At 53.5% G+C, this 16,243-nt stretch overlaps 3 protein-coding genes across 4 annotated transcripts in view; 1 reads left to right on the forward strand and 2 right to left on the reverse strand.

Annotated features, from left to right (window-relative positions):
- Window positions 1–261: 261 nt before the first annotated feature.
- On the reverse strand, window positions 262–9,547 carry Kat2a (lysine acetyltransferase 2A). 2 transcript variants are annotated; one of them, XM_004655375.2, is made up of 18 exons: window positions 9,192–9,547; window positions 8,914–9,037; window positions 8,432–8,577; window positions 8,226–8,315; window positions 7,796–7,977; window positions 7,511–7,702; window positions 6,526–6,632; window positions 6,227–6,337; window positions 6,004–6,140; window positions 5,714–5,922; window positions 5,383–5,509; window positions 3,264–3,374; window positions 2,340–2,483; window positions 1,553–1,667; window positions 1,424–1,460; window positions 1,284–1,347; window positions 1,057–1,141; window positions 262–912 (listed from the first exon to the last, which is right to left on the reverse strand). In XM_004655375.2, the coding sequence occupies exons 1-18, from the start codon at window positions 9,528–9,530 to the stop codon at window positions 719–721; spliced, it is 2,514 nt and encodes an 837-aa protein (XP_004655432.1). In that variant the 5' UTR covers window positions 9,531–9,547; the 3' UTR covers window positions 262–718. The 2 variants fall into 2 exon arrangements, with proteins under 2 accessions (XP_004655432.1, XP_004655431.1); XM_004655374.2 differs by having other exon boundaries at window positions 6,004–6,143.
- Window positions 9,529–11,653, forward strand: Hspb9 (heat shock protein family B (small) member 9). The gene is given in 2 exon segments (XM_012948075.2): window positions 9,529–9,601; window positions 11,055–11,653. Coding segments are annotated over 2 exon segments (672 nt in total).
- A 472-nt stretch (window positions 11,654–12,125) lies between these two features.
- Window positions 12,126–16,243, reverse strand: part of Rab5c (RAB5C, member RAS oncogene family) — a 28,795-nt gene continuing 24,677 nt past the window's right edge. The window contains exons 5-6 of the mRNA XM_004655373.3: window positions 15,261–15,354; window positions 12,126–13,008 (exon numbers count right to left, since the gene is read on the reverse strand). Coding sequence (XP_004655430.1) covers window positions 12,893–13,008; window positions 15,261–15,354 — 210 coding nt within the window. The 3' untranslated portion in view covers window positions 12,126–12,892. The remainder of the gene's footprint in view (window positions 13,009–15,260; window positions 15,355–16,243) is intronic.

Genomic DNA, 16,243 nt, shown 5'->3' on the forward strand with positions numbered 1-16,243 from the left:
TTTTGTGGCCTGCAGTCACCCTGTTCCCCCTAAGGTGAAGGCCAGGACCTAAGACCTTGGCTGGCCTGGGATCTAAGCCAGAACCGGCCAAGAGTGGGGAGAAAGGCGATGGAGGCTGGTCACCCCAGGACAGAAACGGGCGTGAGGCTGTTAGGAATAGGGGCCCTGTGTGACCTGAAGGCTCCAATTACACGGGGAAGGGCTGCAGGTGGGCTGCTAAGTCTGGAACTACACCCAAGAAACAATCACACAGGGGGAAAAAAAAACACCAAAAAGCTTTATTCTTCCTTCCAAGGGATTAATGCCAAGGAATGAATGGTTCTCATGCCCCCCCAGCCCCTGGCGGACAGGCAGACAAAAACAGTGCAGGGAGCGCCAAGGCCCTTCCCAGTCCGGGCTGAACTTCCAACCCCTGAGACGCTCACTGAAGCTACAATCAGTAGTTCTTGTCCTGGGAAACGGGCACCCGGGCCACGGCCAGGCCCAGGACTGCCGGGGACCACAAGGGTTCAACAGTTGCCCTGCAGCCACTGCAGTCTACAGGGCCCGCCCCACGCCCGTCATCTCCGCAGAGTTGGGCAAGATGAAGGCGGCGGGGACAGCTGCGGGCTGGGGAGTGTCCGAGGCTCAGGTCGGTCTGCAGGATCCGGGGCGGGGGGGGCCCCTGGGTTGGAGTGTCTTCAGCTGAGTCGGGGGAACCGGGGTCCCCGGCGGGGGGCTACTTGTCAATGAGCCCCCCCTCCTTGAGCTTGAAGTAGAAGAACTTCTCCAGCGCGCTGGCGCAGCGGCAGTACTCGCTGTCGGGAGGGTTGTACTCGCGGCAGTTGGCGATGACCCGCTGCAGGTCGGCCACAAAGAGCTTCCGGGTCACGTAGTAGCGGCTGCGAAGCCGCTCGGTCATGGTCTTCAGATCTGGGCAGCCGGGGAGAAAGCGCAGGCCTCTGAGGATCCGAGGAGCGTGGCTCAGGCTGCCCACCACACTGGGTCCTGGGAGGCCACCTGGCCCACCAGGGGCAAAAGACAGATGTGGGGAAGGCGGAAATTAAGGGTCCTCACCAATGGGGAACCGGATCACCTCGTAGTAATCAGGGGCCTCTGATTTCTTCACAGGTTCCATGAAGGGCCAGGCACTGGGGTGTGACTAGAGAGGAGAGCTGAGCTGGGGACGTGCCCTCAGAGACACTGCCCACCACGACACTGCCACCCACCCCAGTGGATCACAAAGACACCTTCACTGGTGTGGATGGCCCCTCTCGCCCATAGAACACAATTTGGCTTCCCACCTTGATCTGGGCCAGTAGGTTTTTGAGGGTTGTGTATAGCTGGTCTGGGTCCTTCAGCTCCTTGCTGGGATGAGAGATGCCAAATCTGAGGTCTGGGTCCTTGTGTGCCCACATGCCCGCTTCCTTGACAAAACACTTACCCTTTTTCCTTTCCCAATGGCTTCCAGCCTGTCTCTCCTGCAAAGGGTGTGAGAGAATGTCCCTAAGAATGCCTGCCCAGGTTCCAAGTGGTAGGCCCTCCTGTCCCCTCAGCCAAGGGCCCTGCTCACGGATGCCGGGGACGCTTTCCACAGGGATCTGCCTCACGCCCTCCTTGAAGCAGCTGAGCCCAGGGTAGACCTTGCGGATTTGTGCCTGTTTGCGCTCAATCAACTTCTTGATGATCTGTGAAACAAGGTCCAGGGCAAAACTCAGTGCCTCCCCCGCACCACCATGATGGTTTAATTCTGTTGTCAACCTGATCTGGTTAGAAATCCACAGACATTTTCTTCTTGGACAGGAATGACTGAAGGAGGACATCCTTCCTCCACAGTGACTCCTTCCTCCAGAGCCCTGCTGGTGGTGGGCGATGTGTAAGGAGACTAAGAGGAAACGGTCCCTTCTGCCCCCTGCCTGGCTGCCTGCGCTGCCTGCTGATGAGCGTGTTCACTTGCGCGCGCATCTGTCTTGTGTGGCTACCCTTCATTGGCGCTGGAACCAGCGGCCCTCCAGGAGCCTTCAGACCTTCAGAGCTGGACTGGAACTGCTGAGGCATCCAGCCATGTGCACTGAGCAGCTACCTTGACTTTCAAGGCTGCAGACTGCTATTGTTGGACTGCCATAAGCTAATCCTCTAAATTTGCTTTTTAAAATCAACTCATTCTATCAGTTCTGTTCTTCGGGACAGCCCTGACTAACACACCTCCTGACTTCCCTTAAGAGGTTGGGCAAAAACAAAGACCAGGTCTGTCCCCACCTCACACGCATAAACACGAACAGGCACATGCCCTGTACTGAGCACACACCTGTGCCCTCCATGCACACTCACAAACCCCTCTGGGGGCACATGCATACAACCTCCTTCTGCTTCTTGATGATGTGGGACAGCTCCGTGTAGGGGATCCGGGGATTGAGCTCACATTCCATCAGCGTTGCTCCCTCATAATCCTTGATGTAGCCCAGGTAGCGGCTCTTGGGCACCTTGATGTCCTTAGAGAAGCCCTAGGCGGGTGTGTATGTGGGGAGGGGGGGGATGTTGGACAATTAAGACCCTCTAGTAACCACCCCCTCAAGAGGACCCTCTCAACATTCACAGCCCCTCCCCCAGAAGCACTTGGGTGGCAGTATTCGATACATCCCCTACTCACTCGTGGATCTCCCTGTGGCACTGTGAGAACTCCACCTGTCCCTAGAAAGGTTCTAAGTTGCCTGCCTCTCCCTCATTCCCGCAAGAGCCTCCCAATTCCCCTAAGCAGCCTGGCTGACCCCTGTTCATCACTGTAGCAGGAGGGGAGAAGACAGGAAGAACGGCGGTGGCTGCAACAGGGGACATGGAGGGACTCCACCCAGGCAGCAGGGCAGGCTGAGGCCTACCTGCTTTTGGTATTTTTTATTTTTATTTATTATTTAAGAGCCACAGACAGAGAAAGAGGGAGGGAGGGAGGGAAGGAGAGAGAGAGAGAATGGGTGCACCAGGGCATCTAGCCACTGCAAATGAACTCCAGACATGTGCGCCCCCTTGTGCATCTGGCTAACGTGGGTCCTGTGGAATTGAGCCTCGAACTGGGGTCCTTAGGCTTCACAGGCAAGCGCTTAACCACTCAGCCATCTCTCCAGCCCCTACCTGCTTTTTATTTTTCGAGGTAGGGTCTCACTCTAGCCCAGGCAGACCTGGAATTCACTATGTAGTCTCAGGGTGGCATCAAACTCATGGTGATCCATCTACCTCTGCCTCCCAAATGCTGGGATTAAAGGTGTGTGCCACCACGCCCGGCTTCCTACCTGCTTTTTGAAGTAGCCGATGGCATACTCGTCTGCGTAGGTGAGGAAGTAGAGGATGCTGTGTTTGATGTGGTACTCCTTTAGGTGGTTCATTAGGTGGGTGCCGTAGCCCTGCCAGGGAGTTGGACAGGTTAGCAAGGTGGAGGCAGGAAACTGGATCAGCCCGGAGTTTACGGGAGAAAAGTGAGGACTGCTGGACCTCCAGCTCGCTCTGCACAAGGCACACTGCTTGCTACTCGTGAGACTCGCTTGCAACTTAGCCCACGAGAGTGTGTGTCACAGCACGTGTGTGGAGGGCAGAGGAGGACCTCAAATGCTGGGCCTCGCCGTCCACTGCTGGAGGCAGGACCTCTTACTGTCATCAGTGTTCACCGCCGCGCTCATCAGACTAGCTGGCCCATGAGCTTCTGGGAAATTCTGACTCCACTTCTCACCACAGGCCCGTTGGGATTACAGATGCTTTTATGTGGACTTTGGAGGTCTGAACTCAGGTCCTCACGTGTATGTGACGAGCACTTTAACCATGGAGCCACCTCTCTGGCCCCTAAATCAGCTGTTATCCCCATTTTACAGAAAAGAAAACTGACTCAGCCACACAAGGAAATGTACCTGAGGTCTGCTGACCAGACACAGTAGGGCCAGGATCTAAACCCAACACAACCTATCAATTCTCAGCACATGGGCCTTAGAACTGAGGGCAGAAGAAAGGTGGATCAAGAAGGGTCTGCTCCCGACTGTGTCTGAACCAAAAAGAGACTCCACCTCCTGCACATCAGGGCCACTCAGCTCTGGGTTATGTAAAATAGAAGAAGAGACCAGACTCAAAAGTGGGTCTGTTGTGACAAGAGATAAAAACCAAGGCTATTAGTACAGGGCAACTGTAATTCTTTCTTTCTTTTTGGTTTTTTTTTGAGGTAGGGTCTTGCATTAGCCCAGGCTGATTTGGAATTACTATGTAGTCTCAGGGTGGCCTTGAGCTCACAACAATCTTCCTACTTCTGCCTCCCAAGTACTGGGATTAAAGGCATGCCCCACCACACCCAGCTTTATTTATTGGAGAGAGAGGGAGAGAGGGAAAGAGAGAGAGAGGGGTGGGGAGAGAGAGAGAGAGAGATATTAACACGCCACGGTCCCTAGCCATTGCAAACAAACTCCAGATGCATGTGCCACCATGTGCATCTGGCTTACGTGGGTTCTGGGGAATCAAACCTTGGTCCTTAGGCTTCACAGGCAAATGCCTTAACCACTAAGCCATCTCTCCAGCCCTGTAATGATTATTAACTCCCCAAGGTATGTAAACCTTCTGTGATGAAGAAACAGGTCCACTTGATTGTTGGGGGTGTATTTAAGTGGTAGAGGCAGAGTATGATGGTGCACATCTTTAATCCCAGCACTTGGTAGGCAGGGGTAGGAGGACTACTGTGAGTTCGAGGGCAACCTGGGGCTACAGAATGAGTGCCAGGTCAGCCTGGGCTAGAGTGAGACCCTACTTGAAAAAACAAAACAAAACAAAAAAGTGGTAGAGCACTAGCCTAGCATGCACAAGGGGCTGGAGAGATGGCTCAGTGGTTAAAGGTTCTTGCTTGCTAAGCCTGATGGCCTAGGTTTGATTGCCCAGTACCCACGCAAAGCAAGATGGACAAAGCGGTGCATGTATCTGTTGTTTGTTTGCAGTGGCAGGAGGCCCTGGTGTACCCATCCTCCCTCTCTTCTCTTTCTTTCAAATTAAAAAAAGAGAAAGGAGCCGGGCATGGTGGTGCACGCCTTTAATCCCAGCATTAGGGAGGCAGAGGTAGGAGGATCACCTTAGGTCAAGGCCACCCTGAGACTACATAGTGAATTCCAGGTCAGCATGGGCTAGAGTGAGACCCTATCTCGAAAAACAAAACAACAACAACAACAACAAAAATTGAAGTTACTGATTTTGGGCTCCTGTTTTTCAATACATATTCTTGAACCTGAATGTGCCGCTCCCAAAGCACAGCTGCCCCCTTGTGGGGCTGTGAGGAACTGTCTAACCACAGAAGAGCTGGGGCTGGCAGGACCTGCGGCCTGCTTCTGGGGCCTACCCCAAATTCAGAAGAGGGTGGTGGGATGGGCTCAGGATTATCTCACTCACCTTGACCTGCTCATTTGAAGTGACAGCACAGAAAACGATCTCGGTGAAGCCCTGGGTGGGAAACATGCGGAAACAGATCCCACCGATGACCCGCCCGTCCTTGATCAAGGCCAGAGTCTTGTGCTTCCTAAGAGAGAGGGGCATGTCACACATCCTGCCAGTCCCTCAAAGCTCCCCAGCTCCCTGCAGCGCTGGAGGACTGAACAGTCATTAGGGATGAGAACGGAGGAATGGGAATTCTGAAACGCTGGGCCTCCTCCAAAACGGGACGGTGTGCTAGTCCCCAATGGGGAAACCAAGGACCCTCTAGAGCACCCTGCTGGGGACGCACGGGTCAAAGACGAGGCGGGCGATGTACTCCTTGGGCATGCGTGGCAGCTGGTGGGAGAAGACATTCTGCAGTCCCACAAGCCAGAGCAGCACACGCCGGTTGGCCTTGGGCGTCAGCGAGTTGCCAATGACGTGGAATTCAATGATGCCCCTGCGCTCCTCCAGGCGGGCTGTCTCGTCCCGGGCTGCGTTCGCCGACAGCAGGCTTGTCTAAACAGAAGAGTGAGGAGTAAAGGACGCAAGTGGCTGAGGGCCCCTTCCCCCCACAGGTCACTGGGGTGGGTTTCCCACCTCTGGCCCCAGCATGGCGGCAGGGTCAGTGATGGTCAGCATGACCTCATTGACCAGCTCCATGGGGATATCACCCATGACGCGGAGGCGCTTGGCATCCTCCAGAGTCAGGTTCTCCGGAAGCTTCCTCTTCTCACCTGCTGGAGAGGTTGACAAGGTCACCCAGGGACAGCAGGAAACATTTACGAGAAGGGTGGGTGGAGGTCAGAGGTCAAGCACCCACCTGGCATGGGCTCAGCACCCGTGGAATCCAGGCTTAGGGAGTTGTTGCTGCCCCCACCCATGGTGGGGCTGAAGATGGGGGTGCTAGGGACGACTGCTGCGCTGACCGTAGCTGGGGAAGAAGGAAATCAGAGAAAGGGCATGGAGAGTGTTGGCAGGTTCCTCCAGTGGATCCAGGAGCTAGACCCCCCCACCTCCCCCACATCTTCCCACTGCCGCCACGCCCCACCCGTGTGTGCCAGGGAGTTGAGCCCAGCCACGACGGCCAAGCAGATCCTGAAGAGTTACTGAGCCACATACCTGGCCGGGGCACCAGCTGTGCTCCCTCTGAGGGTGGCATGGTGAAGCCTGACTCCCAGATGGGAGAGTTTGCCCCATAGATCTCCTCTTCAAGCATGGACAGGAACCTGTGGGAGAGGGTATGATTGTCCCATGACTCTGCCCTTCAAGTAGACGCAGCTTGGGCCAGGTCCCAGAGGCACTAAAAGCCAGCCGGACAGACCCTGCTCCGCTCTGAGGGTGGGGGATGGATGCGAGCCTGCGAGAGGAAACAGCCACTGCCGTCCGGGAAGCCCTAGTCTGACGGGGGATGTTAGCCCCCACCTTCTGAGAACCTTTCAGTGAAAGCAAGAACATAGAACATACTCGGGATAGAGGTCAGAGGCCCAGTTTTGTCATGATATGCAGCACAGGGCACTGGGTCTGTGCCAATGCCACCTGTGCTTTGTGGACAGCTGGGGCACCCAGTTGCCTAAGTCCCCTAATGCCTCTCTATATCAAAACAAGCTAAAAGTCACCCCATCATCTTGCCACCTCTTGTTCCCACATGCTTGCTCCCAGCAAAGGTTTTTGAACAGGGAGCTGAAAGCTAGGCTTGAACGGGGACAAGGTTTGGCAGAACAGAGGTAAGTGTGCATCGAAAGGACTAAACAAGAGCCAGGAACTGGCTTCACCTCCAATGTAAGCTCTGCTTTCTTGGCGCACTACGGCAGGCAGGATTCTGAGGCTGCAGCTAGGCCCCCATAGGAAACAATTAGTAATGTCTACGGGGGATGTAGGGAGGGGGGGCGTTAGCTCAGGCCATGTACCTGCCATCCCCAGACTAGCACATACTAGCAAGTAGCTTCTGGGCCTTGGGCAAATCTGCCAGGTAGACACCCAGATCCCAGAAGGCCCATGGAGGGAGAGGAGGGACCAATCCAGGAAGCCTTCCTGGAAAAAAGGGGGACAACAGCGAGGATGTGAACTTCAGGCAGAAACCCCGGCGGGCCACGCCGAGCCTTACTTGGGGAAGTGAGTGAGGATGAGGGTCCTCTTCTCAGGCACCAGCTTGTCCTTCTCCACTCGGAACTTTTCCAGGAGCTGCCGGCGAGTGACAGTGAAGATGGACCTCAGAAGGCTTCGCCCAAAGACGTGGGTGGTCTCGTAGCGGGGGAGGCTGTCGCAGCTCTGGGGCACGTGGCAGTAACAGAGCCATCTAGAAGTGAAGGAATGACGGGTGAGGATGGAGACCACTGAACCCAGGCCGGGTCCACACGTCACCCCCCTGTGAGTCCCTAGCTGGGCCTACCTGGTGTAATTGACCTTGTAGGTGGCCACGTCCTCGGACTGGGACCTCTGCCGAAACTGGGCAGGTGTCTCCAGCTTCCAGTAGTTAAGGCAGAGCAGGAACATCTTGGAGAGCTCAAACATTGTCTGCCGCTCCCGGGGAGCCAGGTGACTAAATTTGTACTGCACAAAATTCAGTACACCCTGAGAAGTGGGGGAAGGAACAAGAACAGATTGGAGGCATGAACAGCCAGCAGAGAAGCTCCTGGAGGGCAAAGACAAGGCTGCCCTCAGTAAAGAGCCCGAGGCTCTTCCCCACACCCACCCTGAGGTCAGCAGAGTGCGCCTCCACTGGAACCTCTATTCTGTCCTCAGCTTGAAGAGGACGGAGAATGCAGGCTGTCCATCCCTCTAAGCTGCCCCTAGTTCTCTTACCACCTGCCCTGTCCCACCTGCTCAATGTTAGGCTTCTCAAATGGGGGGCTGCCCAGGGACCCTTCTACCACTGGCCGGGTCATCTGCAGGATGCATTTCCTCAGAAGCTGGAGGAGAGAGAGACAAGAAGTAAGGGGGCAGCAGAATTCCGAGCTCAGCTCCTCAACACTCACACAAATGCGTCACTCCTTCACTCACGCTCCCTCATTCCGTCCAAGCTCACCTTGAAGAGGTAGAAATAGACTTGTTTGGTGTCTGTGTCCTCCTCCTTGTGAACAGACATGAACAGATTCTCCACATCCACCACCATTCCCAACAGTCGGTTGATCTCATCCTCTGACACATTCTCCAGGTGGGACACGTGGTCAGCTGCGAGGGGATTGGGGATTTAAAGTTGGGAAGAAGGGACAGAAGAGATAAACAAGGGCTTGTTGCATCTCTTCCCAATCAGCGAGCACACACCTTTGTTCCCTCCGATCCCTGTGACCCACGGTAAGACCCAATGTTCCCATGTCTGTCGTTTGGTGGCTTATGACTCTTCTGGGCTGGCAGACTTTCCTTTTTTCCTCCGCGGGGTGGGGTACACACCACCCTCCCAACCCAGTCCCTCCCAGGGAGGTCTAACTTTTTCTGAGACCACTGAAGTCACCCTTTGCAAACAGGGCCTGCTCTCCGTCCCAGCTGCAAAGGCCCTGCCGGCCTTACCCAGTGGGTGCTCACAGCTGCGGCACAGCTCGCTCAGGTTAGCAGCTGGCTGCTGCAGGTCCATTCGAGGCGCGGTGGGAGGTTTGGGGTTTTTCCAACCATTACACTTGCAGGTTTCATTAGCCTGGAGGCGGAAGAATCAATCAACTACGCCGTATCCCCACGCTCGGGAGCGACTTCGCAGCTTAGACAGCTTCGCCCCCGGCCCCCCAATTCCCACCCGAGCCCTCGGATGCTCCCCCAGGCCCCGCCCCTCTCGCCCTAGGCCCCGCCCCCACCTTGCAAGCCGAGAAGACCCCTAGCTTCTCCAGCTTCTTGGCACGCGGCAGCCCCCGGACTTGCGCCTTCCTCTGGCTGGCGCGCTGCTGCTGGCTCAGGCCGGGTCGAGCCGGATCCCCCCCACTGCCGGTCCCCCCACTTCCTACCCCGGGCCCCCCAGTCCCTGTGCTCCCGGCTGGGGCTGCAGCTGTGGCGGGGGCTGGTGCCGGAGCGGGAGCCGGAGTAGGGGCTGAAGCCGGGCTGGGTGCCGGAGTCGGGGTTGGGGCAGGGGCTGGGGACTGAAGGGGCCGGGGCTGAGCAGCTGGGGCCGGGGTCGGGGCCTGGGAAGGTTCCGCCATGGCCTTCCCCACAGCGGAGCGGAGCGGCGCCGCACTCCCAGCCCTAGGGCCGCATGGGCGAGCAGACCACGGTGCGCAGGCGTCGCTGCGCCGGAGCATTGTGGGAGTTGTAGTCTTTCCTCGCCACCGGCCCCCCACGCCCTAGCCTTCTAGAGTTTTCTCTCCCGATCTCAGACAGCTAAATCACGATCCGTAGAGCAAGCTACAGCTACAGCTGCGCTCCTCACTTCTAAGCTTCTGTGAAGCCGTTTGGGATGGTCGATATGGCTGTCCTCTTGGGGCGGGAGCATCGCAGAAAATAGGCACCTATTGGGGCACTTGTAGACTCGGCCCTTCCAATCTACGGGGTGGAAGTACAGGCCTGGATAGGGATTGGCTTCCCCCATGCCCCACATGGCTCCTGACACAAAACTGCAGCCACAGTATCGATTAAATGTAGAATGTAAAGTGGGCATGGTGACACGTCGGTAATCCCAGCACTTAGCAGGTGGAAGCAGGAGGATCAGAAGTTTAAGATCATGTTGGACTACAGTGAGCTTGAAGCTAGCCTGGGACACACGAGACTGTCTTAAGAAAAGTAAAAACCCACAGGCGTGGTGGCACACGTCTTTAATCCCAGAATTTGGGAGGCAGAGGTAGGAGGATTACTGTGAGTTCAAGGCTACCCTGAACTACAGTGATCCAGATCAGCCTGGGCTAAAGTGAGGCCCTACTTTGAACCCCATCACCACCAAAACAACAACAAAAAGTCCCAACTTGCGGGGCGTGGTGGCGCACGCCTTTAATCCCAGCACTCTGGAGGCAGAGGTAGGAGGATCGCTGTGAGCTCGAGGCCACCCTGAGACTCCATAGTGAATTCCAGGTCAGCCTGAGCTAGTGAGACCCTACCTTAAAAAAAAAATTCCAACGGTTCTATACTTTGTGCTGTGTGGTGGAGACACAGATGTGTTGGTTTTCCTCTGACATTAAGATGTAACCTTGTGTACTTTTCCCCTGTGTAAGTTACCCTTCAGCAGAATTTATTTTCAAAAGAGCAGAAGCATAACTGTGCCCAGGACAATCAGGAAAGCTACTGAGATGGGGAATGACGTCTAACCCTCAGTGGCGTCTTCATTGGTGCATTGTCCAGGAGTAGACCTAAAGATCCAGAGATGTCCACTTCTTTCCCCATGTGTGAGACCCCACGATGGGAGAGAGTTCTGTAATCATGGAAGATCTCTTCTGGCTCTGTCCATAGAACAGTCCTCATCCCAGATCTGACCTCTTCCAGCCCTGAGGTTCAATCCCATCCGAGACATAAGGAGCAGGGTGCGGAATGAAATCAGCCACGGACGACTTCTGGGGTCGCTTGACAACCTGACACTGGGATATGTAATGGTCATGGAGACCAAAAATCTACCTAAGTAGGCAGCTCGGAAGGGAACGGAGTGGGCGGTGCAGAGTTCGGCTTGGCTAGGTGGGGCCAGCACTGGGCGGAACTTGAGGGCCCACCTCCTGCGCATTTGCGCGCCCGCCCGCGGGCAGCAGTTGCGACGCAGCGGGTTGGTAGCAGTTTCTCCAACGAGAGCCTGCTGGCCTGTAGGCGTCCCAGAGTGGCCCTTGCTGAAAGAAATCAGGTGGCTACGCTGTCAGTCCGACTGCTCAGGGATGATCCGGCAGCTGTGCAGGGCAATGACCACGCTGAAGAAAATTTCCAAATAAAGATGGATGCTCATGGATTCTCCCCAGAAGAACTGGCGGTGCAGGTGGGCGGCCAAAGCCTGATGATGACTGGCCAGCACCAAGAGGAGTTGAATGACCTAGTCAGAGGCAGTTACCACATAAAGTAGAAAGTGTGCCAGCAAATGCGACTACCTCAGAACTTAGATCCCACCGCCACGACATGCTGTCTGACACCATCTGGGCAGCTGTGGGTCCGCAGCCAAAGCAGGGCAGTAACTCCCTCTGAAGTCCAAACTGAACCAACCCAGAGACCGAGGAGTCAGGGTTCCAAGAGGGCAAGCAGTGTGGCTGAGCTAATGGCAACAGATGCAGCAGGGAACAGCAGAGGACCCACTCCAGAACCAGGGGGAGGGTCCAGAACACCGATAGCATGCTGGACCCCGCATAGGGAGGTGGGGTAGAGGACAAGGATGGTGAACAGTAAGCAAGGAGCTGCAGCCTTGGCCTTGTGACCAGCTCACTGCCCTAGAAGACCCTCTCCAGACAGGAAAGGGAGCGGATCAGGAAGAGTCAGAGGCTTGAGCTGGGCATGGTGGCGCATGCCTTTAATCCCAGCACTTGGGAGGCAGAGGTAGGATGATCTCCGAGGGTTCGAGGCCACCCTGAGACTACATAGTGAATTCCAGGTCAGCCTGAGCCAGTGAGACCCTACCTCGAAAAACAAAACAAAAAAAAAAAAGAGTCAGAGGCTAACAGCAACAAAACGCGCAGAGGCCATTTCAGACTAACTATCTTTAGAGAGACTGTGTTAATTCCCTAATGTAATCTGAGAGGGCCCAGGGGCTGGGGTACAAATACAGGAACCTCAACTTCAAGTGAACTACAGATGACATGGTTTGATAAACTGTCAGAGAAAGACGAGGAAGACAAGCGTGAGGTCGATCGATCGGCTGACTATATTGACAAGATACTGATTGGTTACATGTTGAAGAAAACATACAATACAAAATACAGAAAAAGTTGGTTCCATTCCCTCCCACTCCCCCCTTACCCACCCACCCCCAAATACTCATCATCGTGATTTGGTCAGAACAGGGCTCAGAGCCAGAGGTCAGGGTGACCGAGGGTGGTAAGGTCGTGGGCAAATGGGTGTGGCTGTCACAATGATGCTGCGGTAATGCTGCGGTTTCTCTCCCACTGGGAGTCAGGTGGGGAGGGGGCTGCAGCCTGATGACAGTCAGGTGAGGGAAGAGCTGCCTGTCCCTTCCCCAGCCCAGGGCATGCCCACTGCCCTGGACCAAGACCATCCCCAAGGTAAGGATATAGGTGGTCTTGCCGAGTCTGTGCTCCAGCAAAAGGAAAAGGGTAACTGCTCCAACTTCCCATCCCCACAGCCGAGGGAGACCAGGAGCAGGTGGTGACTACCAGCCAAGGACAAGTAGGAGAGCAGTAGAAAGGGGGGAATGGGAAGAGCAGATCATATATATTAAAAAAGTGACTTAAGACTTAAAATTGAATTAGTATTTGTACAGAAAGGTGCAGGTGGAATAACTCCCTCCGGCCTAGGATCAAAGTTATGCGGAGAAATCATGGTGGACCCCTCCCCTGCCCCCGATGGTGGCCCGAGTCGTTAAGTGCGGTTGGTTAATTCCAGTCGGGTCATTCTGGCGGAGGAGTGGGGGCAGTGGCAGGCAGGGGGCTCAGTTGCTGCAGCACTGGCTCCGGCTGGCTGGGTTGTTCTCCTGCAGGTCCACACCTCGGTTCCGGCCTGGAGCACCAGCTGTATTCTGGGGCTCGTTCTTGGGAAGCTTCTTAGCTAGTTGGAAGAGAAGGGAGAAAATGAAGTTGAGCGGCCACTGTGACTATGCTACACTCTCTCCGAACTGCACTGGAGCAGCAGCTGACCTTTATCACCTCTCAGTGGCAACAAGCACACCAAAGGGCTTCTGAATACCCAGCTGTGGCACTTTGATCCAGGTGTCCCCCATAAACTTAGGTGTGCGGAATGCTAGGTTCCCAGCTGATGGAGATTTGGGAATTAACGCCTGCTAGAGGCAGTGTGTTGTTGGGGGTGGGCTTATGGGTGTTACAGCCAGTTTCCCCTTGCCAGTGTTTGACACACTCTCCTGTTCCTACTGTCCACCCTCTGCTCATGCCATTATTTTCCCCGAGCTTCCCCTGGAGCCTGTAGGCCAAAATAAACCTTTCTCCCATGAGCTGTTCTTGGTCGCGTGGTTTCTACCAGCAGTGTGAACCTGACTGCAACACCAGTGCACCATGAGCATCTCAGGAAACTTAGGTAGAGAGATTAAAGAACTTGTTCAAGACCAGAGTGATATGTAGTAGAGGCGGGATTTGAACTCAGACAGGATGACTCCTGAGCCAAATGAGCTAAAAGAAAATCCTAGTGCGGAGGGGATGGCCATGGAAGGTGCTCTGCCATGAGCAGCCAAGTTAAAAGTAAGGGAGCAAAAAGGTTGAGATTGTGGACCAGATTTTAGAAATTTATGGGCTCCAAGTCATCTATACAGTGTTGTTGTTGTTTTTTTCCCCCTCAAGTCAGGGTCGCACTTCAGCCCAGGCTGACCATGTACTCACTCTGTAGCCATAGGCTGGCTTCAAAATCTTGGCAACCTTCCTGACTGCTGGGAGTAAAGCCACATGCCACCACAGCTTAGACAGTAATTTTATAAGTTAAAAATGGTGAAAGGAGCTGGGCGTGGTGGCACACACCTTTAATCCCAGCACTCAGGAGACAGAAGTAGAAGGATCATCATGAGTTTGAGGGCAACCTGAGACTACACAGTGAATTCCAGGTCAGCCTGGGCCAGAGTAAGACCCTACCTCCAAAAAAAAAAAAAAAAAAAGTGGTGGAAGGAGCCAGGCATTGGGGCACATGCCTTTAATCCCAGCACTTGGGAGGCAGAGACAGGAGGATCACTGTGAGCTGGAGGCCAGGCTGGGACTACAGAGCAAATTCTAGGTCAGCCTGGGGGCAGAGGGAGGGAGTGAAAGAGGATAGAGAGATGGTTTAGCAGTTAAAGGCACTTGCTTGCAAAATCTATTGGCCCAGGTCGGGTGTGGTGGCACACGCCTCTGATCCCAGCACTTGGAAGGCAGAAGTAGAAGGATCATCCTGAGTTCAAGGCCACTCTGAGATTACACAGAAAATTCCAGGTCAGCCTGGACTAGAGTGTGAGATTCTACCTCAAAAAACAAAAACAAAACATCTACTGGCCCATGTTTTATTCCCCAATACCCACATTAAGCCAGATGTACAAGGTGTGTGTATGTTTGGAGTTTGTTTCAAAAAGCCCTGGTGCGCCCATACACACTCTTACTCTCAAATAAATATATAAAAAAGTTACTGGGCTGGAGAGATGGCTTAGCGCTTGCCTGTGAAGCCTAAGGACCCACATTAGCCAGATGCACAAGGGGGCGCACGCATCTGGAGTTTGTCTGCAGTGGCTGGAGGCCCTGATGTGCCCATTTTCCCTCTCTATCTGCCTCTTTCCCTGTCACTCTCAAATAAATAAATACATAAATAAATAATTTTTAAATATATAAAAAAATTATTTAGTGAGGTAGGGTCTCACTCTAGCCCAGGCTGTCCTGGAACTCTCTCTGTAGTTCCAGGCTGACTTTGAACTCATAACAAGCCCCCTACCTCTGCCTCCCAGTGCTGGGATTAAAGGCATGAGCCACCATGCCCAGCTAAAAATACCTTTTTAAAATGGTAAAAAGTAAAGGGTGGAGAAAGGAAGGGAGGAGGATACTTAATAGGTTGATATTGTATATATGTAATTACAATGATTGTAATGGGGAGGTAATATGATGGAGAATGGAATTTCAAATGGGAAAGTGTGGGGGTGGGGAGGGAGGGAATTACCATGGGATATATTTTATAATCATGGAAAATGTTAATAAAAATTAAAAAAATAAATAAATAAATAAAAACTACTTTAAAAAAAAAAAGGTAAAAAGTTCTATTAGTGAAGGACCATTAGAAAACAGCATATAGTGCTACGTCCTGAGGAGGGGAGTGGGCAGGGAGGAGAGGCAACTTACCTATTGCCATGAAAATTTCATTCACGTTCATTGCAGTCTTTGCTGATGTCTCCATGAACAGCAAACTGTTGTCATCTGCATAGGCTTGTGCTTCCTGATTCAGGAGGAGAAAAGCAAGAGGATGTGAGAGAAACGTTGGCACTTGGCAGCAGCCAGAGCCCAGGGCCCATGATCAAATCTTCCCTGGTCTCAGTCTTTATAGAGACAGACTGGACAAATGCATGAGTCTCAGATCTGAAGCCCCCCGTTCTTGGTTCCCTCAACAACATCTGCATCACATTCCCTAGCATCCACCCACGTGCTGCACCTCTCGGTTCACAGGCACTGGCAGATGTTTTACTCAGGCTTCCCTAGATCCACTCTGCCTTCTTGCTCTGCACAATCAGTAGGCCAGGAAATACTTCTAGGAAGGTATCCTACACTTGTACATTTGTACAAACACACTGTGTCTAGTCTTTATCTATTACAACCTAGAAGGCCACTAATTAAGAACTGGTTAAAAAAAAAAAAAGAGGGCTGGAGAGATGGCTTAGTGGTTAAGTGCTTGCCTGTGAAGCCTAAAGGACCCTGGCTTGAGGCTCGATTCCCCAGGATCCACGTTAGCCAGATGCACAAGGGGGCGCACGCGTCTGGAGTTCATTTGCAGTGGCTAGAAGCCCTGGTGCGCCCATTCCCTCTCTATCTGTCTCTTTCTCTCCCTCTCTCTCAAATAAAGAAATAAAAATGACAAAAAATATTTAAAATAAATAAATAAATAAATAAATAAATAAATAAATAAACAACAAAAAAAAGAATGCCTGCAAACCCAAAGGACCCAGGTTTGATTCCTCAGGACCCATGTAAGCCAGATGCACAAGGTAGCTCATGTCTGGAGTTTGTCTGCAGTGGCTAGAGACCCTGGCATGCCCATCCTAATTCTCTCTCAAATAAAAAAAAAAAGGGCTGGGCATGGTGGTGCACACCTTTAATCCCAGCAGAGGTAG

Source organism: Jaculus jaculus, chromosome 9 (assembly GCF_020740685.1).
Source record: "Jaculus jaculus isolate mJacJac1 chromosome 9, mJacJac1.mat.Y.cur, whole genome shotgun sequence".
NCBI lineage: Eukaryota > Metazoa > Chordata > Mammalia > Rodentia > Dipodidae > Jaculus > Jaculus jaculus.